The following is a 26416-nucleotide window of genomic DNA, read 5'->3' as shown; positions in this document are numbered from 1 at the left end:
TAAATAATGTTAACATGGAAGAAAGTGTGGATTCCATCGAAAAACTACACAGAAATGGTTAAAATTAGTTTGTAACTGCGAAAAATACAAAATACTACAGCCAGAATAAGAATAATACTTTTGGCCTGAACGGCTTGCCATATCCCATGGACGTGCTTCTGGAGTTCGTACGCACTCTTTGTTGCGGAGCAATTTATGCGGATATAGAAAGGATGATTTAGGAGCGAGGTGTTGTTGGGCAACTTCCGGTAAAATGGCGATGTATGTTGTGGTTCGGTGGAATGAGATGTTTGAATGTGTTTCATGGTTTCAGTGATTATCTGTCGCGTTCCTGTTATTTTAAGGATTTTGACGAAGCGGTTCCAAATAATTCATCAGAAGGGATACTTTGATCCATATTTCGACGAAGGGTTTGAAACGCTACTGCTGAAATCCACCCGACTCCTGAAAGTGATTCACCGTCATACTTGTGATCGAGTCGAGGCGTAAACGCACTGCGTTACCCGTACCCGGCGATTTTACGAAGATCGGCGTGGATTTAAAACGTTGAACGACTTTGAAATTTTATCATGACTACGAACAGAATAACTTGACTGCTGGATGTGCGCATGGATTCGTCGGTATGGATGAGGACAGGTTGAATGATCTATTGGAATGCTCCGTTTGCCTCGACCGTTTAGATCAAACCAGCAAAGTCTTGCCGTGTCAGCACACATTTTGCAAACGGTGCCTTGAAGAAATTTACCATTCGAGAGGAGAACTTCGATGTCCAGAATGTCGAGTGCTAGTACAAATCCCAGTTGACCAACTACCAACTAACATTTTACTAATAAGACTCCTAGAAGGGATACGTTATCCCGGTGCTAGAACATCAGTTTTTGATAAACAAAGCAGTTATACTCGACCCGAGGCTTCCGCGGTTACCCTCGGCAGTCATGTGCCAGCCAAAAACACTCTAAGCGGAGTCAAACATGTTAAGGTACAACTATATACATATTTCTTTTGTATAGGTACAATAGTTCTTATTAGCAAAATTCAGCTCAATTTGAAGAGCACCCAATTTACCGGAAACAGAAGTTGCTCATACAACAATACACACAACAAAACTAATGACTGTGTAATTACTAATTATATCTGACTCAGAGTCGATTATTTATGAGAATACCAGCAAACGTGTGTTCTCTCGTTGTCTTTGTCAACTGTTCATTCAAACTACAATATTTAGTTAAAATAAATAGACGTTATTACTTGCTCAGAAACCAGGAAGTAACTTGAAATGAATATATATATATATATATATATATATATATATATATATATAGTTTTGGTAGTACTGGAACTCTTTCTTGGATGTAACTCGGAGTTTCACGCATGGTGCGATCATCAGACGAGGTATATATATATATATATATATATATATATATATATATATATATATATATATATATATATATATATATATAAAATATATATATATATATATATATAATATATATATATATATATATATATATATATATATATATGTATATATATATACAGAAAAGGAGACATTGTAGAATGAGGTAGGTCATGTGACTCGATAGTTGATATGATATTAATAGTCTAGGGCTTACTATATGTCGTAATCTATAAAACAGTGAAATGGACGTCTGTGTAATTTGAAATATTGATAATGATGAAATGACTGACTGCTTTCATTAATCACCCACAATATAGCATTTGCAACAGTCAGTAGCCCCCTTCCCCCTTACGAGGAGGGGGGGGGGGCTACTGACTGTTGCCTTACGAGGAGGGGGGGGGGCAGTTACATTTGTAAATTGTATTGTGAAAAATCAGGTGAAGTTGATCGTGTTGATGTGAGAAGATTGTCTGTAAAATAGATATAGATTCCACTAATGGAAGAAAAAGTGTCATTTTGTAAATCATGACGTTGACAGTAGTAAATGATCTGCAGAATAGGTATATAAAACTCAAGTTATATATATATACATTTATATATATATATATATAACTCGGTGAGTATCAATCTGCTAAGACAGTGCTCTATACTGCAGTGGCAGAGCGCAATAGTATATTATATATATATATATATATATATATATATATATATATATATATATATATATATATATATATATATATATATATATATATATATATATATATATATATATATATATATATATATATATATATATATATATATATATATATATATATATATCAGATATCAGATTTGTTAAAATCTCACTTCAAAAATCACACCCCTCCTTTTTAATGTTAGGAAAAGTGTTAATATGTTTGCAAGTAAAATCAGAAAACATCGACAAGAGCAGATGGTTTGCAAAAATAGGCATACATACTGATGTTTGTGACAGTTAAATGTGTACAATGTGCACCTATACAATTACAAATTTGTAGCAGTTAGATATTTTTAGTGGTAAATGTGTTTTGCAAATGCACATGTTAGTAGGAAGTGATGATTGGATACTCATGATACTATGGATGTATAAAAGTTATAGGTTTTTCATTTACGATCCACATGTGAAAGTTAATATTGCTTTACTTTAAGGTCATGACACCTAACCTTTGACATTGTCAAATGTACTGTACATCGTTTAGTGTCATCACATGTCACAGTAACCAAACACAATTTTATGTGCAGCTCATTCCGACAACTGCACACAACTTGTTTATGTATCATTTCAGGTTGTGCAAATGCACACAATTGCATATGAATCATGTCAGATGTCATAGCTACACACAATTTCATATGTATCATTCTGGGTGTTGCCACTATACACAATTTTATGAAATTACAATTGAGGGGCTCAGGAGAGAACATAGAAAATGAAAGAGGTCTCTACCCTTGCTACATGTACATGTACCTTGTTCAGGGGAACACAGAATTTACGAGACGGCTCAGTATACATGTACCTGTTACCTTGTTCAGGAAGAACACAAATTACGAAAAGGCCCAATGCCTCCTGTTAACTTGTTGAAGGTGACCACAGAAATTACAAGAGGGGCTCAGGAGAGAACATAGAAAATACTACAAGAGGTCTCTACCCCAGCTACCTTGTTCAGGGGGAACACAGAAATTATAAGACAGCTCAGTATATATGTTACCTTGTTTGGGAGAATACAGTAACTACTGAATATAGTCCCAAATACCATGTTTAGAGATAATACAGTATGTTTACCAAGAAGGCTTAGCACCCATGACCTTGTTCAAGAAGAACACCCACACCATGGAAGTATAACCACACATTATAAACAAGAGGAACAGACACCCCCTGTACATAGTACATTATTGAGATAGAACACAAATGGAGTAATGTCCATGTTATCTTATTCAAGGACAAAAATTTAAGCATATTGTTTGCTGATATTTAGGAATATTGAAAAACAACCATTTTGTTTTAAAAGGTTCTGCTTAACTGTAGGAAGGTCACAAGTTGAAATTAGACAATGAAACATTGTTCTGAGCTTGTCAAACTGTGGTTACCAATATTGGATTTTAATCCTTATTCTCCCTAGTGGGTATTTGTTTGTACACATTTACAAGTACACAGTTAGGAGAAAGAGGATTAAATTTGGATTGTTCCAGCAAAGCTGTACGTCAATGAACAAAGGAAGCCAAAATAGCACGTAGAATACCAGTCAGAATTTTGATTTTTTTGTCACCATTGTTTTAGCATAAACAAGATAAGTGTACCCAAATAACTGTGGTACCTGCAAATCCACCATCCATTGCTATAAATGCATTTAGAATAGAAGCATGGTATGCATATATGCTGTAATGTGGTCGTCTTTTAAAATACATCAAAGCTACACATTCATGCATTTCCTGTTGTTTGTGTACCGTCCTTTGTACTCATGGCGTATTGTGTACTCACTTGGGATTTTTATTTTGAGGGGAGGGGAGGATGTCTGCACAAGAAATTAACCCCTTCAATGCTGAAAACATTCCCACCAAAATTGTTTGGACAAAATTCTTGTTTTATGTAAGTTTTTTGGCATATATCAACTTCATTTTAGACTAGAATTAAAGAAATGTTACTTCCTAATAAAGTAATATTATTGTAATTATGAAAATATTCATAGAAATTGGGTCCCCATATTATTTAAAACTCGTCTCTAGTCATGAAAGGGTTAATCACGTCACCCTGCGTTAGTTTTTTATTAGCATTGGTTCCTCAAGTACTGTATTTCCAACACTTCACGTTTGACCTAGAAGATCTTTAACTTAAAACATAAGTAGTCGTACTATTTACTTTTTTTTGAGATACACATAAATTCACTTTAAACCATATTACCGGAGCTCAGTTATTGCCAACACCCCTTTGTATCAGTGAAATCGCAAAACCTTTCCTTTAATTTTCTAATAATATGAGGAGGACAGTGATAAGCTTGTTTCATGCCACTAACTTGGTAACAAAATTTAAAAATACATGTATAAAGATTAATGATATTGATAGACATTTTTTAGACTGAAAAAAAAGTAGGTCAAATCCTGAAATCTCAAACTCTGTGCAGGTACTTTGGTTTTGCTATCCATCTAGGAGAAAAAGATGATCAAGTTTTTAGTTCAATAGTTATAGAATATACTTTATGTATCTTTATGATAATATACATTCATTTATTGTGTTTAAAGAGTTGCAGGGAGAAACGCATTATGATTACATATGATATAGAAGTGGGTTCTCCAGCCATAGAACTACCACAAATATTAACATATTCCTTTTTACTTTGCATTGATAGGAAAGCACCAGTAAACCATGTGCAAGGGCATTATTTGACTTTGATGCTAAAGAAGCTGGGTAAGTGACACCTTTCATTTCTAGATGGCAGAACGTTTGCTGTACATTCACTAAGCACAGTACATGTTGCGAAGTTCGTATCAATGAAGTTGCAAGGCTTGGAAATGTTCATGGTGATGTTGGTATTACAGTCCACTCCAAGTTACTGTTCACTGGCTCTGTTTGATACAACCACAAAAAAACAATAAGAAATTGCATACATTGTATTCTACACTAAGATAGCACGATTGTAATTTCTTGCTACATTTTGTCTATTTAAGCAATAAACCACCCCCTGGAGAATGGTATACCAAGAGGTTTTGACCAGTGAGATCGCTCGTGCATATACTGAGTTCCCTGGTCAAAACCGAGTGGTATACCATTCCCAGAGGGTGGTTTATCGCTATTATATTATACCAGTATATTGAAAATATCAGAAACAAGATAAGATGCAACATTTTCTGGTTTCATTTGCGCCCCCATCCCTGCATGGACTACAACATTCTAGACGAACAGTGAACATCAAAATTTGGATGCATGCCATCTGTGCATTATCGCTCATTTTAGACGCTCTAGTTCAATGTCTAGACCAATCAGATCTCACGATTTGCGCCATCAATATACTGGTATAATATAATTAAGCAATAAACCAATTAGGTGCAGACATGATGTCTTCATTTGATGTCTGCTGTTGCCACTTTAGTTCATTTCTTTAGACAAAATGTTGCAAGAAACTGTTCATTCAATCTTGCTGTTTTAACAATGTGCAGTTTCCTTTATTGGTTTCTGTGTGGTTGTATCAAACAGAGCCAGTGAACACTAACATGAAATGGGATATACCTATACTAAGTGGTTTCCTAAATTGACAAAATAATCAATAAATGTATTCCTGAAGATGTAAATTTAATGACAAAATGAACTAAGGGCTGTCCTTGAAATTATACGCTCAAATAATTCTAGCCCAGAGACTTGTCTTGTAATCGCAAGCTATCCCTGGTTTGAATTACTTGTTTGAGAAAGTAAGACTGTGACATGTCTCTGGGCGGTAGCAATGCAGGTGTTTACTCTTATCCCATGGATATTGCATCTCAGATTGTTTGATTATAAATTGATTACATGTGAAATATTTTTTACAGCCTGTTTCACATTAGTGTTCACTCTCTGTGTTTAATACAGACAGGTAGAAACAAAAAAAAAACCCTGTACATGCTACACTTTAAGATAGCAAGATTGAATGAGTACAGTTTCTTGCAAAACTTTGTTTAAACAAAATTTGTTAATGTGCTACCATGCAGATATCAAATGTAGACATCAAAACATTGGCACCTACATGTCTGCATCTAGTTGCAGTATGTTTTAAATAGTTTATTTCATTTGGACAAAATGTAGCAATCTTGTTATCTTAAAGTGTAGCATGTGCAGTTTCTTATTGGTGACTGTGTGGTTGTGTATCAAACAGAGCTAGTGAACACTAACATGAAACAAGTTGTAATTTCACTGAACATAAAACATCCCACAAAGTAAAATGAATATTTGAATTAGTGTTGTGTCCTGATGCAGTGATGGTGATAGTAACATTGAATGACTGAAAATGGAGTAACATTTTTATTTACATTTCTATATGTGAGGGAAATAGCCTGAGTAAACCTTGTGGAAAGGCCTTTAGGTAGAGAAGCCCATATATATGTACAGCTGTGTTGTAAATTATCTAATCAAAGATCTAGCTGACAGATGTAGTTACAATGATAAGAATTGAGTGATTGATCTAGTGCCAATTGGGTAATTAATTATTTAAACAAATGCTGTGAATATTTACATCATCATTAAAATTGTGTCCACAGACTGTCAGAATTAATTCGGTATTGATTCTCTTTTACTTTCACAATGAAATAAAATAAGATAAATATTTAAATAGTATTACTATCTTCATATCGTTGTCCATATAAGAGGTTTACACTTTGTTCTAAAACGTGATTTTAGAGAATGAATTACTGATAAACGTAATTAGATTTTAGTGTGTATATAGTATGCCTGTTGTACTATGGAGAAGTAACTTGAATTTCACAGGTTAGATTTGTGACCCCCCCCCCCCACCATCACATGCAAATGACATGTTAATTAGATGCAAATGATTATGTAAATTACATGCAAAATAGTCATTTTTCATTACTATCCCAGGGAAAATACAGTATGCCACAAACAATTGTTTCATAAAATGGTGGCTTGTTATTGTTTATATATCAGTCTTAGACCCAGACTACTAGTGCCACCCTTCAACAACTAAAAATAAACTTGGAAGATAAATTGACCAGATTTTTGTAAGTTTTGTGTATTATTTTTTTGTTATCAGGGATCTGTCTTTTAAAAAGGATGACTTAATCCATCTACTTAAGAAAATTGATGAGAACTGGTACCAGGGAGACGTCAACGGACAAATTGGTTTTTTACCCTCCAATTATATTCATGTATTAATCCCAATACCAAGAGATCCTCCACAATGTAAAGCCAAGTATGACTTTGATCTCAGGGACCAAGATGGAAAGGACTGTCTCACTTTCTCAAAAGTAAGTTACAGTTTAAATCAAATGTGAACATTCTGTTTTGTTATTAGTTGAAATATGTATCCAGTCAGTTACTAGAAATCTAACTGTCTTCATACTCAATAAACAAACTTTGTTTCCCCCACCCCCAAAAAGAACGTGCGATATGGAGACGTTTATATACGATGTAAACCATGATGAAAATTCTAGCGGTCACATTACTACGATTGATGCAATGTAAAAGCATGATGGTAAATACATTAAAATACTACTGGAAACCCAGCACTGTATATCACATTAGCAGTAACTTATCAACATCTCAAGTAGTAAATACAGAACATGTTCTCATTGAAGGCGTGAAAGTTTTCAAAATTTGTTAGAAGTGTGAAAATGAAGTTTAGCAATTGTATCGACACCAGACCCCCATTCCCCTAAATGAACAAAGTTCATTTATTGAGTTTGTGTGACATTGTGTGATCGTCCCTCACTGTATGTAGTATTCTTAAGTCAGAGCACAGATAATTTACCTTTTATATTTGGCTGAATCTCCCTTAGTCGTCTTCATTTTGTATATGGTTCAAAGACGTAGACACTGGTCAGTAACCACAGGAGGGTGTTGTATATCGCTGTTTCCATCCTCCTCATCCTTGTTAAGTGACAGGCAGTGCTGTGTAATCCCAGTGGCTTTTTTTAACTCAACGATTTTCACATGAGATAACATCTACCCATTAATGCTGTATTCTTAATAACACCATTACATTTGGAGAGGACAAAGAGATAACGATCCCATGAATTTGCAAAATTATCTATCCGGGATATCTGTGCTTCAGTGATAAAAATATTTACATTTTTTTACAGATCAAAATGTTAAGAATAAGCCAAAATGTGTTTATACTGAATAACACAGCTGGTCAACACAACTGTCCAGAATTAGACATTTCAATTTATCAGAAATTTAAACATAATACTGATAATAATAGTTTTTCAAGGTTTTGTTTTCTATTCCTAGATTAGAACATTGTATTTTGAAAAGCAGTTGTATATTTTGTTGTGTACATAAATATGTACTTTATTTACATTAAGCCCTTTGCAGTGTTTGACCCAGATTTTTTTTTTCTCTCAAAATGGCTGCTTTGAGTTGATGATACACTACGTGACCAACCCAGAATGGAGATTCTGACAATTACTAATCAAATATTATACTCCTATAATATTAACCCTCTAATGATTAGGTTTTTTGTAACTCTGAGTCCCAAATATAGGGTGTTAGGCTTTACAGGGTTAAGTAATACAGTATTACTAAATGCATTTAATTGCAATAGTTGAAGTGGCGTGAAATGTATTTTTGTTTATATATGTCGAATGGTCATAATTTGACAAGGATATAGTGTACTGTTTATTGTTTCAATGAAATCATGCAATCCAGTGCGTAATGCCCTCCAGGCAGCCATTTTGATTCACAACTGACATATTGCATGTGGCAAAGTAAACACCATATTTTGGTGTTCCCCTATCCCTTACTATAAGAAATCCAAGTTCTTATTATTTTGATTCACAACAAAAATGTTGTCATTTATCAGAGGACAAAGGTTAAAGTCACAAGTGTATATGTTTTCATGACTACATGTAACTTCTTTTTTATCAATGATATTCGTAGTCTCAATTGCAGGTGCCTATTTTTACAAAACACCAGAAAAACTTTCGTAGTTTTGTACAGAGAAGTATATGGGTGTAAAATACCACATTGGAAATAAGTGTTTTTAAAAATACTTTTATGTGTTATCCTCGGTGATTTTTATCCTTGTATTTTAATATGTACTTGTATAAATTTTTACCCAAATAAATTCAATTCAATACCTAAAAATATGCTGACAAACAAGAAATATGTTTACTGTTCTAATTCTAGACAATGTATAATGTGGCAGTATTTCATTTGAGTTGTGTTGTTTGTTATTCCTAGGGTGATATCTTTAGTGTTATTAAAAGAGTGGATGATAATTGGGCTGAAGGACAGAGAGGAGATAAAATTGGTATATTTCCTCTATCCTATGTTGAGGTGAGTCTTACTTGTTGTTACACATAAAAGGTCAAGGTCAAAAGTTCACGTTAAGGTCAAGGTCAAAAGTAGCACATAGAAATGATAGGACACTTCAGGAAAGTCCTTGGTGTAACTAGAAAGTCAAGCAATTCCTTTGTTTGAAGTCCTTGCATGTCTTAGAACTTAGAGGAATTAATACTCGTGCAAAGCTTTGAAAGTATCTGTTAATGTTGGGAAGATTTAGTCTATAAGTGCAAAATGATATTAGGTGTCCTGGAAAACTATCTGAAAATGATCTGTCACCGCTTTGAAACTCCAGTAAATTTAAGTCATTTCAAATGTAAACTATGCATTCATTTGATGCTGAAATACCTTTAGTATATACCAGTTGGTGACTGGTGTGTACTTGTTACCAGGAGAAGTGAAATGTTGGCCATTGTTCTAAGAATCTGGCAAAGCCTTTCAAACTTAAAGAATATTATCAATCAAGTGATGTCATTTTATGACGACGTGCATATTTGTATAAACTACAGACATCATAACACAGTCAGTGTGTTAATATAATTATGATGATGAATTATTGACAACAATCTTTATTGGTCCAAATATTAAAATTTGGAAAATTGTTGAATGGTCGCCACTTAGTAGCATCCTAGTGATAAAGCAGGAGTTATGGTGAATGCTACATATTATATATTACATATGTTATATGTTATGCAGTATACAAATGAGATATACGACAAACTATTTCAAATACTTTTGTTCTAGAATTGTACATTTTTGGGCTAGCCACACAGTACCAGTAATTTTATTAGATTTATAGTGTAGAAATGAACAAGTTGTTGAGATATACAACCACAGTATATAATTTATAAAACAATTTTTTTTTACTATTTTGTCAATAATAATTTCAGTTCTGCAATTTCTCCTTGTATCTGTCCTTTGTTTTTTTGGATGGCATGACCTTTGCCCTGGCATGACCTTTGCCCTCCAGAAACAAAATAGTTATGTTATGAGATGTTGGTTAAAATGGCACAAACTGACATTATTAACTTTTTATCCAGGTGAAAATATTAGATATAAAACTTGGAATAAACTATTCTAGTATATTTTTAATGTCGATGCATGCATACCTTCTATAACATTACAACCGTCTTCTTGCATTGTTAGAACAGTTGATTGCACAGTCGGGATTTCCCCTTGACATTTTTATATGTACCGGTATAATAAATTTACATCATTGGACTGTTTTTATAAGTTATTTCCTAATAATACTAGGTTTGAGTTCAGTCAGTTACAAGTGATAATTAAGTATAATTCAGTAAGTAGAATGTTGTGAGAATACGTAGCAAAAACTATGCCCAAAAATGTATAAACTCAGCTTGTGCCCCTTTAATGTTGATTTCAGCGAAAACAAAATAGGTCGGATTGCATACGTAATAATCCTAATCATACTGATATCTATATCATATGTATCATGTAGATGATTGAATCTCATATCCTCTTGCTCCAGACGGTTGATCTTTGACCTTTGACCTTTCATATTTCTTGGTGTACATCATGCATGTTGTATGAGTAATTCATTACATTGTTTTTTTTGTATTTCTGAAATTATATATACAAGTTATTTAGAAAAACAAATGTTGAGGGAATTTACTGACAAAAAAATGGATTTTTATATTTGAAAACACTTTTTTTTTTGAAAGAGCAAAAGTGTTGAACTATATAACAAAGAGTCTTACTCATAGCTGATATTAATAGATTACTTATCAACATTTATAAATTATTACTAAAAAGTAAAATATGAGTTTTATGGAGTGGAGCTAGTAGTAGTGGAGGTAGCTAACTTTTGGATGGTGTGTAAGCCAAATATCCAAGGCCTGTAAATCAAATTATGGGTCACATAGGTTATATATATAGAGTACTTGTGTCTCCAAGGTTGCAATGAATATTTCATTCAAAGTCTTGCTGTGTGTTTCACTGTCTGACTCTGTCTGTCTGTCTGTCAGTCTGTCTGTCCATCTATGTCTGTGCCATGTATGTATGTGTCTGACTGTCTGTTTGATTGTCCACCTGTGCCTTTGTCAGTGTGCCATGTGTGAATGTGTCTGTCTATCTGTGTCTTTGTAAATGTCTCTGTCTTTGTATCAAGTGTGTCCATGTCTGTGTAAGTTTTTATGCATGCATGCATGTGTGTGTGTGTGTGTGTGTGTGTGTGTGTGTGTGTGTGTGTGTGTGTGTGTGTGTGTGTGTGTGTGTGTGTGCGTGTGTGTATGCGTGCGTGCACAGTGTTATGTGATCAGAAAGTTATTATCTCTGTATGCCCAGGGACCGCCTGTACATGTATATCTATAGATTCATAATATTAAACAGACACTCAGTGAGTCATTTCCAATTTGTTTTTTACAGTTAAATGAAGCTGCATGCAATATGCTTGGTAAAATCAGCATCAATAGTGTGTCATCGTTTCATGTAGCAAACACCACGACAACTGGTGCTCCTAGTACAACCACATCTACAGTTACCACAAATATCACCAATGCTGTAGGACTGGAAGAACAGAACAGGTAAACAATAAAAAACAACATTTGTATTTAAGTGGCCACATGGATGTGAAACTTCGATATTTTCGTCATATGAAATTTTGCAGTTTTAGTCTTCAGCTAGCTCTCAAAGATTCTCCAGAACCATAAAGTTTATAAAAAAAATACATTTCTTAGAGTGGTAGTCCCCTTTAAAAATTCAAAATAAATAAATTTCTCATCCGTTTGACAGTGTTTTTGTTAGGGCAGTAAGCAGGTAAATCTTACCCGGATTCCCAGTCATTTTACTTGGGTTCCCATATAAGATTATTGTAGATTGGATGGGGAAACTATGCAACTTTTCCTTCTTAACTGTTACCGAGGTTCCCCAGCCGTTGCAAAAATACTGAAATTTTGGCATTTTGTATCTAAATGCTTGAATCTCAGTCAAACCATTGGAATGAAACAGAATCATTCATTCTGTTCACAACCATCTTGTTTTCTTTCTTTTTTTATCTCAAACAGACAACTGACACACAGATTTTAATCCTTATCAGACACACGTACTGGATTTATCAATTTGACTACATTTATAATTTATAAAATGATATTTGAAACTTTCAGCTGTATAACATATTTATTTAGTATCACATTTTATTTATTAATATAAGAATGATTTTTCCACCCAGTTTTCCATCTCCAGTTCCTTAATAATTAACGGGTTCCTCGTCTTATGTTCCTTTTTCATTACTCTCCGTATTTTCCCTTTCTTTCCTATTTCCTTCCCTTCCAACCCTTCCTATAAGCTTTCCTTTCTGTTCCTTTCATTTCCTATGTATGGTTTCAATATAGATATAGTATTTCTTTTGTTGACCACATATGCTATCTTTGCGATGAAGTCATAATAGTTTTTTTGAATGGCAACACACTGACTGATACAGACTAAACAAAAGAGAAGTGATGGAAAATTGCCATATATTGTTGTCGCATTTTTACTATTAATAGAGTGACCCTGTTTATTTCTATCCTCTTGTCATAATACTGTACAAAATGATTAATCAGTTAAAAAGGTGAATAGAAAATAAGTACAAAAAAAAAAGTGTGTGTATTCATGTTTGTGATACCTAATCGTATTGTGAACAGTCTGGATGCTGTAGAAATGATAATTAAAGCCAGAAGGATACTGGAGTTCATTAGATTTATCTTTAAAAGTCATGAATTTAAGTGATAGATGATGATTTATGGTCAGGTACACATTTGTGGTGTCCCCATGTTATTTTCCTGATCAGGCCATAGAGGGCGTCATTTTGATATATTTGGGGGTTCAGATTCTGTAAATATAGTGTGGGTTTGATCATGAGATACAAGAAATAAGTAAAGCCCCCATTATAGTACCAGGACTGTGTAAATATATTTTACTGATATCACTTTCAAACATTGTCTTTACATTATCATGTTATTTGTATATATTGCTGCTCATTAGACATGATGTTTTGGCTGCAGTGACATCACATGATTTTCTCAGTTCACTACTAGTTGATCATATGTTCAATGTGTCACAGAGTTTCTTTTCATGAGTTAAAATACTTGTATAAAACCGTGGTTAAAATGCACAAATTCTAGTATATTGTTAAAAGGGGAACTTCACTCCAGGAAATAAAGGTTTTTTCATAAGGAATGCATATTCAAAACTATTTATCTGAAGGTAATAAGCACTTAGTTAGGAGTCATGAATATTCCTTGTTCATCTAATACATATTCATGTCTGCTCAGTCCCATGATGCAATAGTGTACCATTGCTAGAACAATAGAGGTGGAAAAAGATTAGCAATTTTGTGTTTCTTGGCAATTGAGTGATGGTTATGTGAAATAAAATCATGAAATGACTCCAGAACTCAGAGGGTGAAAACACTCTTAATTCCTGTAGTGGTGTTCCCTAAAAGATGTGATAAACACTTGGTTGGTAGAGTCATTCAAGTAAAATGCTTAAAACTACAGAATAATCATCTATAATCTACAATTCTCCATAAAAATTTTTGAATTCCATGGATTCTGACTTGCCCACAGTTACAGCACAGTTCCCTTCTGAATATTGCTACCATATTTTATACACTGAGCATCTTGCAAACCAGAAAGGAGATAGACACAGTCTGGTTATCACCAAAATATTAATTGTCCATGTTTTTCACTTTTTCAGGAATAAATCGGCACTGAAAAGAAATTCTTTCACCTTATCACCGATACAAATTTCAAGTAAAAATTCTACTCCATCTAGTAAAGACTCTGACCGGGTGGATATAGGTGCTCCAGTATTGATTAGTACAAGTAGTGTGAGGGCATCCAATTTATTTCAATCTCATCAACAACCTCAGCTTTCATCAGCAGATGTTAGAAATACTCCACAAAATAGGCCTGATGGTCAGAACCAGGTAAGGTGGCCCAGAGTTTACTTATTGATCTATAGGCATGGCAAACTTATAAACTTGTAAGGTGGCTCAGAAATGATGTTTGTTTACCTGATTATTATGCTAGTAAAACAATTGATATCGTAATTTGAGATGTAAAAATTAGAACAAAGAGACCATACTTATTCACTGTTATGATGTCTATCTATTAGGGGTGTATTAGTCCGTAAGGTCTGTCATGTTTGGGCATCTTTGCACATCGACCAACCCCTTTTCACAAGGCCACTGACTGCTGAGTGAGGTATTTTACAGTCATAGGGCATGGGGAGTTGGTGGCCAAGTGGTTACACCACTTGCCTCTTACCACTGTGGTCGGGGTTCGAATCCATTGAGGGTTTGATTAAATTTACCACGCTGTAAATAAAAAGAGTGTCTTGTTCAATTTAACTCTACTGTACAACGCAGGTTTTCCCCGGGTACTGCAGTTTCCTCCTGCATTAACACTGAACCAAAGGAGCCTGTAAATGGCATTAGCTCCCGTTGGTTGTCCGATAAATAAATAAAAAACAAATATGTCATAAAACAAAATGATAGCAAGCATGCAACATGGCCCTGTCGTGTACATGTAGTCCCAAACCTGAATGGAAAACTACAGAATTGTATGTTTCTATTTGTGTCTGTATTTAAAATAAAAAATCACTGGGAGCAATTCCCGAAACAGAAAAAAAAGAAAAGAAAGAAAGAACAAAATAAAGATGTGTTTGTATTTTTTACAGGTAGCTTCTGGTGGGGGTGGTGTACTTGTCCCCACTCCTGTACTTGCAGCAGCAACAACTATAGAAGACAAACCCAAATCACCTCAACTTGTGTAAGTAGTGTCAACGAACTATACATTAATGACATCAATGGAAAATAGGATCTCGTAAAGTTGTAGGGATCTCATAAAGTAACTTTTTATACAAAACTTTCAATGTTAGGTCAGATGTCATGTATTTTTAGTTTGAAACAAGATTAACATCTGTATGGTTGGTTGAAATGAGATTGATATGTAGAGGGGCATTAGAATAGAGATTGACATGTAGAGGGGTATTAGAAATGAGATTGATATGTAGAGGGATATTAGAAATGAGATTGACATGTGGAGGGTATTATAAATGAGATTGAAATGTAGAGGGGTATTAGAATTGAGATTGATATGTAGAGGGGTAGGTTGAAATGAGATTGACATGTAGAGGGGTAGTTAAAATGAGATTCACATAAATAAGATTCAATAGGAAATCCTTGAGTTCGTAAAACTTAAACGGTTTAAAAATAGAAGAAAAAAACAGAACTGTTTCAATTAATTGACTGAGAATGTTACCAAAATTTTCCACAAAACATTGAGAAGAATGACTTTCAAAGCACACTGCAGTGAACGAATCACGCCTGCCATTGAGTAGCTCCCCTAGTGGCCAAACAATACAATCTTTTGTCTTTCTCACAACTCGCATATATCAGTGACTATTTTATACTGCAGTTTATAATGGTTATCTTATGTTGAAACCTATTACAGATACCGTGCTATGTATTCATATAAACCAGTCAAGTCTGATGAATTGGAGTTAAAAAAAGGAGAGTTGTATAAAGTTCTAGAAAAATGTCAAGATGGATGGTACAAAGGTGTCTCACTTCAAGATGGAGCAAAAGGTGTCTTTCCTGGAAATTATGTAAAAGTGTACAAGTAAGTTATACTGATTTGAAATCAGTCTACAATTATGGAGCCACTGTAGTAGGTTGGATGATTGATCTGGCCAGCATTCTCACCACACAGCCTGTGAACTCAATGATTCAAACTAGTTTTCATGGAAACCATGCGTAGAAGCTGATTGGTTGAATAAGTCACATGATGCTTATATAACGTGGGCGTGACCTACATGGTTGCTTATGTACTGAAATGTGATCTTTGTACAAATAACTGTTGACAAGTAATATACTAATTTTATGCTGATTTTTTCCCTCATAGTTGCAGAGAATGAGACATTGCCAAAATACAGAGTTTCAATTACTGAGTTCACTGGCTGTGTGGAGAAAAATCTTGACAGATGTACATGTACCAGCCAGCCAGCTATGAAAGTTAAAAATCATGACAAAAGTGTACAAAATATATACGTTTGATTAAGATTTGATGTTGTTGTAATTGATACGATCCCTGTGATAAAGGCTTTCTGCAGTTCAGAAGTATGTTTCAACCGGCTGAGAGTTTTTCACCAAAATATCACATTTGTGGCATGATTGCAATTAGACAAAAATGGTAATGCTAACTGAGAATTGGATAAAGTTTTCTTGAAAAATTTAACAGCACAATTGTTAAGACTTTAATGTACAAGGTACATACTATATTAAATTCTTGAGAAAGAAATTACTTTGGAATATTTTTAAAAAAATTGTGAAATCTGAGTTTTTATATTTCTTTCATTTCCAGACCTGAGCAAAGTCAGATAGTTTTAGCAGGTACAGGGACTAAAGAAAGTTTAGTAACAGTTACTCACGGTAGTGGTGGCGAGGTTAGACAGGGATCGCCGAGATCATCGCGGTCTGGAAGTACAGGAAATAAATTCCCAATCCGAATAGCACCACCACCGCCAACTAAAAGGAAAAGTGACCCAGCGCCATTAATGTCAGCCTCTATGAAAGCAACAACTCACTCAAGGCCAAGTTCATCGTGTCTTCAGCCTAAACAATTCCATAACTCATCAGCAACGTCCAGTGTTGTATTACCACATAGAAGTGCCACTATGGCACACTCCCCACCTCCACCGCCACCTACGAGTACCCCACCCATACCAAGTTCAAAGGTATGTACAGTCTTTCTAGTAGACATCTTGAAAATCAGAACAGACTATTAATAACTTTCTACTTTTTCTTGTCTTGGATAATCAAGACATTATGACTACCATATCTATCTCTCCATTACAGCTCTTTTCCGTAGACCGAGTCAAAACTATTAAATGAACTATCAAGATCAGAACTAACTGATAACTGTAACTGTAACTGTAACTGATAACTGATAACTGTAACTGCTGAGAAGGAGCACATTGAAACTTGCATATTTTAGACTGCCCTCAACAGTTCCCCTAATTAGCTCGAGATTCAATGACATAGACTTGTCATATGACCACACGAGGGCGCTGTATACTACCAGTTTTTTCATCCACTCATCCATGTAATAACTTAAATAAGTGATGGCTGTTACTGGTTGATCTCGATGGCTTCTTACAGCACCCTCCTGTCGTCATAGGGCAAGTCTACATCATTGAATTGTATACAGTAACACCTGAAGCAGGCTGAGTGATTTAGCCAAAATATAGCAGGTAAATTATTTATACTGTGAGTTTGTATTGCAACAAGATATTATTATTATTATTATTATAAAATATCTTTATTCAGGGTAAAACTCAAAAAGTGTTACAAACAATGCAGACCGTTGCAGGGTCGGCTTCTTTCCATTGAGACCCTCCCTCATACATCAAATATGAATCCAGAGTAAGGAATCAATGCTTCTGGTTGTAATATATGACATTACATATGTGCCTGTGTTTGTGTGTTTGTTATATCTATACTCAGAAGAAAGACAAGGATAGGACATCTAAATTCTCCATTAAAAAGTTAATGAAACCTGGCACCAGACTAACTATTAGCAACAGTGTAAGCGGAAGTCATGGACGGTCAGAATCAATGCCAGAACCATTCCAGGCAGAAGCTGTCGCTGTTAACCATCGGAAATCAGAGTCTTTAGATGAATCCGTTGGTGCCGTTGGAAATAGTAGACCACATCAGCCTCCTGCTACAACTCCATTTGTTAGAGAGAGGTACGTACTAGAAATCTAAAATACCGCAAAATTTGTTACTGTAAAATGTTTTGTTATCAGAATGCGCAGTATTAAACTGACTTCAGTCGCCAGCTATTCAGTAGGGAGAGGAAACATTTGTCTGACAGAGTTGTAGGAAACGTTGGTACAGAACAAAACGAATGATCCAATGTAATACTTATGACTATTAAAATAACACTCATGCGAGAACTTAGGATTGAATCATAGGCCTTTAAGAGTCAGAACACATTTTGTAATTGTGATGTAAGGACATCACTGTAATATAAAATCATTTTGTGTGTCACATAATTTGCATTATTTTCTTGAAGTGAAGATGGTTTTAACAGGTAAGTTAGGTGGCCTTGGAATGTGCAGGTTGCTGGTTCTAGCTCTGACACCACTGCTAGTTTCTGAATGGCTAAAATCCTTGGGCAAGATCTGAACTATAATTGTGTTCCTGTCAACCCGGCTGGAGAAATTGGGACCTGATAGGATAGAGGTTGCAATGCAAATGCTTTTAATCCTATGCACTTACAGAGACGGCAAATGGATTGTAAGTGCCCCAGGGAGTGAGGAAGTATAGATGGGTGTTGTGCCACTATAGGTCCATGCCAGAAGTAATGATTCTAAAAGGCTTAGATTAGTAATATTTTTTTGTATTTTCATTTATTTACTAGGTATAGGGTTATTACCCCTTATCCACCCCAGTCAGCTGATGAGTTGGAATTAAAGGTTGGAGATACAGTTTTTGTTCATCAAAAAGGCAAGGATGGTTGGTTCAAAGGAACATTGCAAAGAACTGGCAAAACTGGACTTTTTCCAGGAATTTTTGTAGAACATTTTTGAGCAGTTCCTTTTCTGTTGTTGTTTTTTTTTATAAAAAAGAAAAGAAGAAGCTAAAATGTAAATGTTCATGTTCGTGTCTGTCAAGTGTAGATATAATAAGTAGTTAGAAAGCTTCTATTGATCATGACAGAAACGCGCAACTTTGAAGGTTTCATAACTTTGCTTGCCTTTCGTCTGCAATTTTCATTAGACCCAAGTCGTCAAATAATGTAACTTCTTACAAAAGACCCACCATATGCCTTAAAGATTTAGGAGTAGAAAGATTAGTGATACAGCAGTGGCAAGCTAAGTGTAGTGTTCACTCTGTAGATGTTGGCAACTTTGATGTAGGTATAGATACAGTTGAAATGATGTTTGTTTGGTGTTTCACTCATGTAACATGACTTTTTTTTGACACACACTCAAGACAACTTCTAATGCAAAAGAAACGATTACATAGCTGCCATGCACAGTGAGGATGCAGAAATAGTCAAGTTGATATGTTGATTATTAGTTAGAAAATAAACAATTGAAGCCATTAAATTCATTGAGTCCATATGTAACGTTTTCGATACAGGCCTGTGAAAGAATAGCAATGCTTATCAGGTGTTCAATGTGATTGGGCAAAGGGTTTTGCTGTGTTTTTGTTGCGTCTCTGTTATTATTAGTCTAGAGTTGAAATTTGTCTAACTTTGTGTCAAAAACATAATGTCGCATGAGTGAAACACCAAGCTTACATCATTTCTACTGTAGTTTTGTTGTATTAACATGAGGTAATTAAAAGATACCTCTCAGCCCATTGGGCCTGTATGTCATGTCACCTTCAACAAGAATTGATACATTGACAGTACAGAGAAGTTAGAATGAAAAAAACAAAATGTACATTCAGTGCAAAAGTTAATTCCATGTTGGCATAACCAAGAAACACAAAGGGGTGCCAACTAGAGACAACAATAATTGTGTCACTGGTGCAAGTTATTGCTTCTGGTGGTTCTTGTGAAGACATCATGAATTCAGATTCTTGCTACATTCAACAATAATCACCGAAGCATGCAACTGTGCTTCCTTGATTTTTGTTGGATATAAAATGAGTCGATGTCTTACAGGGTCAATGCTATGCTTAGCTTGCTGGCGCTGTATGTGTAATAATAGTATAAATTTCCCAAAATAATATTAAAAAGAGTTTTTAACAAATTTAACAAATATCATATCAAGCCTTAAACTAGTATTGATTGATAATCATCTCTAAATGTAATAAATTTTTATATAAATTCCACAAATCCATTAAATTATGAGTCAGTCATATACTGAAAGTCATATAGGAAAATAATAGAATTTGTGAAGCTAGTGTTGTAATGTGTTTGTTATGCGAGAAGTAACTATGTCTAGAAATTCATTGAATTTACAATGCTAAAACTTCCAAAAAATTAAACTTACTGAAAAAGCCTGCTGGGATGCAAAACTAGTGGAAGAATCAAGCTGGGTTTTCTTAATTAATTAATTAATTGATTAATTAAGTTGTTCATTCTTTCATTCATTCATTCGTTCATTCATGCATCCATCCATCCATTCATTCATTCATTCATTCATAACTTCAAAGTAAGAATATACACAACAATGGTAAATTGAAATTCAAAATATGAAGTTACACCACTAACTATTCTGTGAAGGAATGCATACAGCGCCCTCGTGAGATGGTTCATCATAATTCTAAGTTTACATTTATGCATAACCAGCTATAAGCAATAATGTACATGTAGGTATGAATATAAAATCAACGCAATACAAAATGAAGTAAATTTTGATCGATGGATCAACGTTTTGAAATAATAATAGACAATTTAATGGTTATGTGGGTGTAGTAGATAACGCTATATAGTAAACCTAGAGTAAGTGAAAATATATTTATCCTCTGGTCCATTTACATAAACTTCTTGCTAACACAATCATGACTTTTCTTCTACAGTGCAGTAAATTGTCCGATACGGATATCTGGTCGCGGTCCATTTTGTTTTTTTGGCAAACACATCCCACTTTCTGATTGCCCATGTTGAATTTGACTAATTTGCATGATGTCAGAGTTCATTCATTTGAGGAAAAAAAATATTTTGTAAATCGTGTAAATTACTCCTCAGGAACAACCTTTTGTTTGAGTGTCCCTAGTTACTGTTCTTTTTCGGAATGTGGGCACCCTTGGCCAGTGTGCATTTGAATCGGACAACTGCTGCACCTTGGAAGACACAAACAGACAAATCAATGTAAAGCCATATCACCTTTTGGGATAATGAAATACTATCATTGCATTTCAATCAGGAGACAATTCCAAATTCTGGTAATTTGCTGAAGCTATCAAATACTTGCTTTTAAATGCGAATATAGAAATAATATATCCATAGTTTTTGTTTGTAGATATTTATTTTGAATATTAATATTAAATATGATATACTCTCCCACATAGTAATAACATTGCCATATATGATAACTCATCAGTTGTCAGTTAGCAAAGGATCAACAAGAAAGTTAATCTAAGTTTGTAATAACTCAAGAGAATTCCACATTTTTGGTATTTCTTTACTCTTTTAAGCTTTCAGAAATGGCTTTCATATCAACTGTGTTAAACTGACTAAAGTCGGCACTGAACTGTGCAATAGTACAGTAATACACCTATCCTCATCAGATATTTGTCGTAAGAATTTTGTGTTATACTGTAGTTTGTAAAAAAACCCAAATAAGTTGTTAGCTGCCATGTGTTATTATCACACACTTTACTTCCTTTGACCTGCACCGTCTAAGTGTGCTGATTGGTCCACATTCTGTTTATCTTGGGGTTTTTGCCTCATCACAACCAATCAGAGAAACTTTCACATGTTTGTGCAGGTCACTGACATATTTACAGAGGCTTTTGCTGTTCCTTGTAGATGAATAGTAATTATTTTATCCTGCAAATACAAGACCCTCAAAAAAATAGTATTGCTAGAACTTCTGTAGACCCCCTAACCCCTTACATATAAAGACTCTTGCTAGAAAATGCCAGGTGTGTAGCGTTTTAGCATTTAATAGACAATACTCAGAAAGGGACTGTTACTGTGGATTTTATCTCTTTTACACTAGGCTGTTGATTCATACATCCGCCCATCCCTGTGCATATGTTCACATGATTTTCTCTGATAATGTGAGAGCCAAATTCATTCAAACCTAGTACAAAGGTTAGATACTATAGTATAAGGATCGAATGCATGTCAGTATGTTTTGTTAATTGTAATCTGACAATATTTGGTCACTTTTCATACAGACCTATTACATATATAGCAGACATGCAGAAACCTAATATTTTAAGTAACTATAAACTGACATAGTCTTCCCTGTTCATAGTGTCCAAGTCCATCCTGTTCATAGTGTCATAATCCTCCCTTTTCAAAGTTTCAAAGTCTTGCCCTCAGTCCTTCTTCTCAGTCTTCTGAGAGTTCCACTCCACCTCACTCACAATATCCCTGACCTCTTTCAAAGTCTTCCCTGTTCAAAATATCCCGAACTTTCACTTTCAAAGTGTTCTAGCTTTCCGTGTTCAAAGTTTCCTAGCTCTCCCTATCCATAGACTTTTTACTTGTCCCACAGTGTATAATATCATTTCCCTGTGGTAACTGTAGGTAGTTGTACATTACACTATGTGTATGAATAGTTAAATATAGTACTAGTCACACCCGGGATCCGTCAGTAAATATCAAATCATTTGTTTCCAACTTATTCTTCTTCCAATGTCAACTGAAAATACTAAGTAGTTGATATATCTCATCAGTAGATGGGGGGGGGGGGGGGTGAATAGAATTTTTCAAATGTGGTAACACAATTCACTAAATGGTAAAATCTCCAAATGGATATCAATTGTGGAAAGTCAAGTGTAGAAGGTGATTAGGTACATAGCCCGCACTCTTCTGAATTTTAAAGATTGAACAAAATGTAGATGTTTCAAGTCAAAATTACACAAAATATCGATAGCAAGAAAGGCTGGTACTTCATGCAAGCTGTGTGACTGGAAAGATTCATCATTGTGAACACTCCTTTAGTTATTCGTCACTTTTAGTCTGTAAGGTACGCTATGGCAGGGCGCCCTCACACATTGTCAACCCTGTATGAGTAGGTGAAGGTAGAGTGACATGATGCATCTTACAGTCTGTCAATACTTGTGTTTAGCTAACTGTTAAGAGGAGTGCCACCAGTGACAAAACATTCAGTCTAGTAATCTGTCAAGTAGAGAAATAAAACGACAATATTACAATGATGCTAAACGTTCTCGTATTCGTGTAGGGGAGAAACTTTCAACATGACACATATCGTACCAAGTTCTTATTGGGTTTTATTTATAAGAAAGTAATACATTTGATGTTGTATTTTAATTCAAGCGTCTTGAATAAGCCTGCTCATGGTGCAAAACTCGTGGAAGAATTCAAGCCGTGTTTGTACTCAAGTTATACCACTGATACATTTGATGTAACTTTCTCATTTTAAGGTTATGCAAATTTTTAAAAGTGACCAGTGTTATGTTGTTAAACTTGGGTATTGCATTTTCCTGCTTTGATTTTTAAGCAAGTGTCATTTTTAGAAGGACTTGTGGTGTGAATATTTTCAAGTTTTAGAACTTGGATGTTTCAAAGGAGGTCTTGCCAAATGGATTTTTGTGAAAAATCAAACTTGTAATATAATAGGCACAATTGTTGATAATCACTCCTGCACCTATGGAAATTGTAACAAAAACAAAAATACCCCCAAAAATCTCAAGAAATAGGAAGGAATTATAAATGTTGAAACGTTGTTCACATACATAAAGTCAACAGAAGAATTATTCACAGACTTAGGGGGGCTTTCAGAAAGGTACAGTTTATCTCGGCAATTCATCTCCTGATGCTGTAGACTTCCAGGAGTTCCAAGAGTCCAAAAATTGTCTCCACGTATGTTTTCTTCAACAATCTGCGTTTAATAATACTAACTTCCAATTTAGAGAAAAAAATCAACAACAATGTAAGTAAATTAAATGATCAGTCATTTGTGCCAAGTAAGAATCAATTCTCAACAAATTTATAGGATTGTGTATTGTGGAAATTCGGACTCAGTTTTGATACATAAACCATTATTGTACAGTGAAATAGACAAAATAATAAAAAAGTGTTTTTATTTCTCCATTGGGTTAACAAAATTGAACAGTTATTAACCTCTGAGGGTGCCAGATACTTTCAAGTTATCTCTCATTAGAGAGGGCAAGTACAAGAGTTGCATTACATTTCTCAAAGTGAGTTGAAGGGGTATCGTTTTCAAACATTTTCGATATCTGTATACCACTGTTATTTATACATAGAAATGCACACTTATGCTCTCATTGTGGCAATATATGAACAGTTACACCACATTCTGCGAAGGAATGCGTACAGCGCCCTCATGAGATGTTTCACCGTAATTATAAGTATGCAAAAACAGAAGGGGTTTGCATGTGACCATTAATGTGAAACCAGGAAAGTGTACCACAGCGCCCTCACACGGTCATAGGAAATCAAAGACATAAATAAAACTTTGCTTTGTGTTGGAAGTGTAAAACCCCTGTTGACAACGTGTCGGCCGATTAGTATTTATTTGATAAGGGAGCATGTATGTTAAAAGGGGTTTGTCGTTGATTGCAAGGAATAGAACCAGTCTTCAGGTGTGTTCTCTGCTCATATGAATTATATTTATACAGATTTTAATAAACATACAAAGTTCAAATAAATAAATAAATAAATATGACATATGACAAAATTTTGTTCTTGATGTCCTGAGTTTTCTTTGTAGTGTTTTTCATGTGATTCACAGCCTGTGTACAGCGCTGTCGAGATGCATCATTACCTGGCAGCGTGCAGTCCCTTCAACCATGACAACTTGTCAGACTATTATTATTCATGAGCAAATTATGCAAATATACATGTGTTGCTAAGTGTAGGCAATGCATCATCATGCACATGTAGTGGACATGTGATTAATTTACATGTTATTTACATATTATGTAAATTTAATACCGGTTTTTGATAACGCCTTTCGGAGATGTGGCTACATTACACGTATCTCGGACCACTATAGTTGTCTGAGCACGTATTAACCGCGCCCTCAGCGTTGTGATTTACAGATGTTGACATTACTGATTTCAGTTAGCATGGTTAGAGAGAAATAGAAAACCTTTAATTTGATTTTTAGGCTACTGTGATATCAGGTATGGGGAGACGTATGTTTAATTTAGAAGGAATATGTGGCAGGGTACGGTGGCTGACACCGAGAAACAAAACCATATGTACATCGGATGAAAAGAACTACCGACGACCTGCAAAAGAAGCATGTATCTCGACAGCGTCATAATGTTATGTGATTCAATGTTGGCAAGCCTTTAAGGTGTATGGCTAGTCTCGCTGCCAGACTCGTGACTATGACTATCGTCACTAATCTTTGTATGTACGAGAGAGGGACGAGTCCCGCACTTCTCGCGGCTTCGCCGCTCAGGGCGCACTTCGTGTACCTTACAAAGCTATCCTTAAAGGGACGATAGTCACGAGTCTGGCAGCGAGACTAGTGAACGGCTTATGGTGTTGGTTAGTGCACATCTTAAAATTACTCAAGGAGTTACGTTTTCACTATTTTTTATCTCTCTGCCCTTGAAGTCAAAACATGCAAAGCATTCACAAGGAGACGAGAAGCGGTTAGATTTTGATCAACTATCAAGCACCAACCCTCTGATTGCGCCCTCAGCGTTGTGATTTACAGATGTTGACATTACAGATTTCAGTTAGAGAGAAATATAAAACCTTTACTTTGATCTTTAGGCTACTATGATATCAGGTATGGGAAGACATATGTTTAGTTAAGAAGGAAGATGTGGCAGGGTACGATATGGCTGACACCGAGAAACAAAATTGAAAACTAGTTATAAAATATAATCATGGTATAAGGGACCCGCGTGTCATTCCATATTCTAATATTACACTAAAGTATGTTATTCAACATTTGTCACAGAGTAAACGCTGTCATTCCATTTTTTAAAAACATATTAGAGGGTGCCATTTGTTTTGTGTCATTCCGGTGACTTGTCATTCGTTTTAGCGTCACCCAATGCATAGGGATCGTCTCGTATAAACACAGAGCAGGGAAGGTAAATCGACTATGTCATCTGCTAATCATAATGTAGAGAAAGATAATTATCTCACTCGAAGCGCTGTTCATATCATCAAAGATATTAAAATTACATCAAAACATATTTTCTCCAATGTGTCATCTTAGTCCTTATGAGTCAAACGTCAAACAGTGTCCATTTAATTAAAAAGCAATTTAATTAACAATTTGTGTTCCTCACATATACTTTTCTTAATGAATTATAAGGCATCGGTTTAATTTAAAACGGTGAATTGTTCCCGTTTAATTAC

At 34.9% G+C, this 26416-nt stretch overlaps 1 protein-coding gene across 1 annotated transcript; it reads left to right on the top strand.

Moving 5' to 3' along the window:
• The first annotated feature begins 244 nt into the window (after window positions 1–244).
• On the top strand, window positions 245–24751 carry LOC144438547 (E3 ubiquitin-protein ligase SH3RF3-like). Its single transcript, XM_078127622.1, has 11 exons — window positions 245–979; window positions 4768–4826; window positions 7156–7369; window positions 9306–9401; window positions 11793–11950; window positions 14103–14334; window positions 15087–15178; window positions 15863–16030; window positions 16772–17144; window positions 17914–18158; window positions 18836–24751. Exons 1-11 carry the CDS (start codon window positions 623–625, stop codon window positions 19002–19004), a joined length of 2163 nt encoding a protein of 720 aa, XP_077983748.1. The 5' UTR covers window positions 245–622; the 3' UTR covers window positions 19005–24751.
• Window positions 24752–26416: the final 1665 nt, after the last annotated feature.

Source organism: Glandiceps talaboti, chromosome 8 (genome assembly GCF_964340395.1).
Source record: "Glandiceps talaboti chromosome 8, keGlaTala1.1, whole genome shotgun sequence".
Classification (NCBI taxonomy): Eukaryota; Metazoa; Hemichordata; class Enteropneusta; family Spengelidae; genus Glandiceps; species Glandiceps talaboti.
The sequence above is the reverse complement of the archived record's forward strand: the minus strand, read 5'-3'. Positions and strand labels throughout refer to the sequence as shown.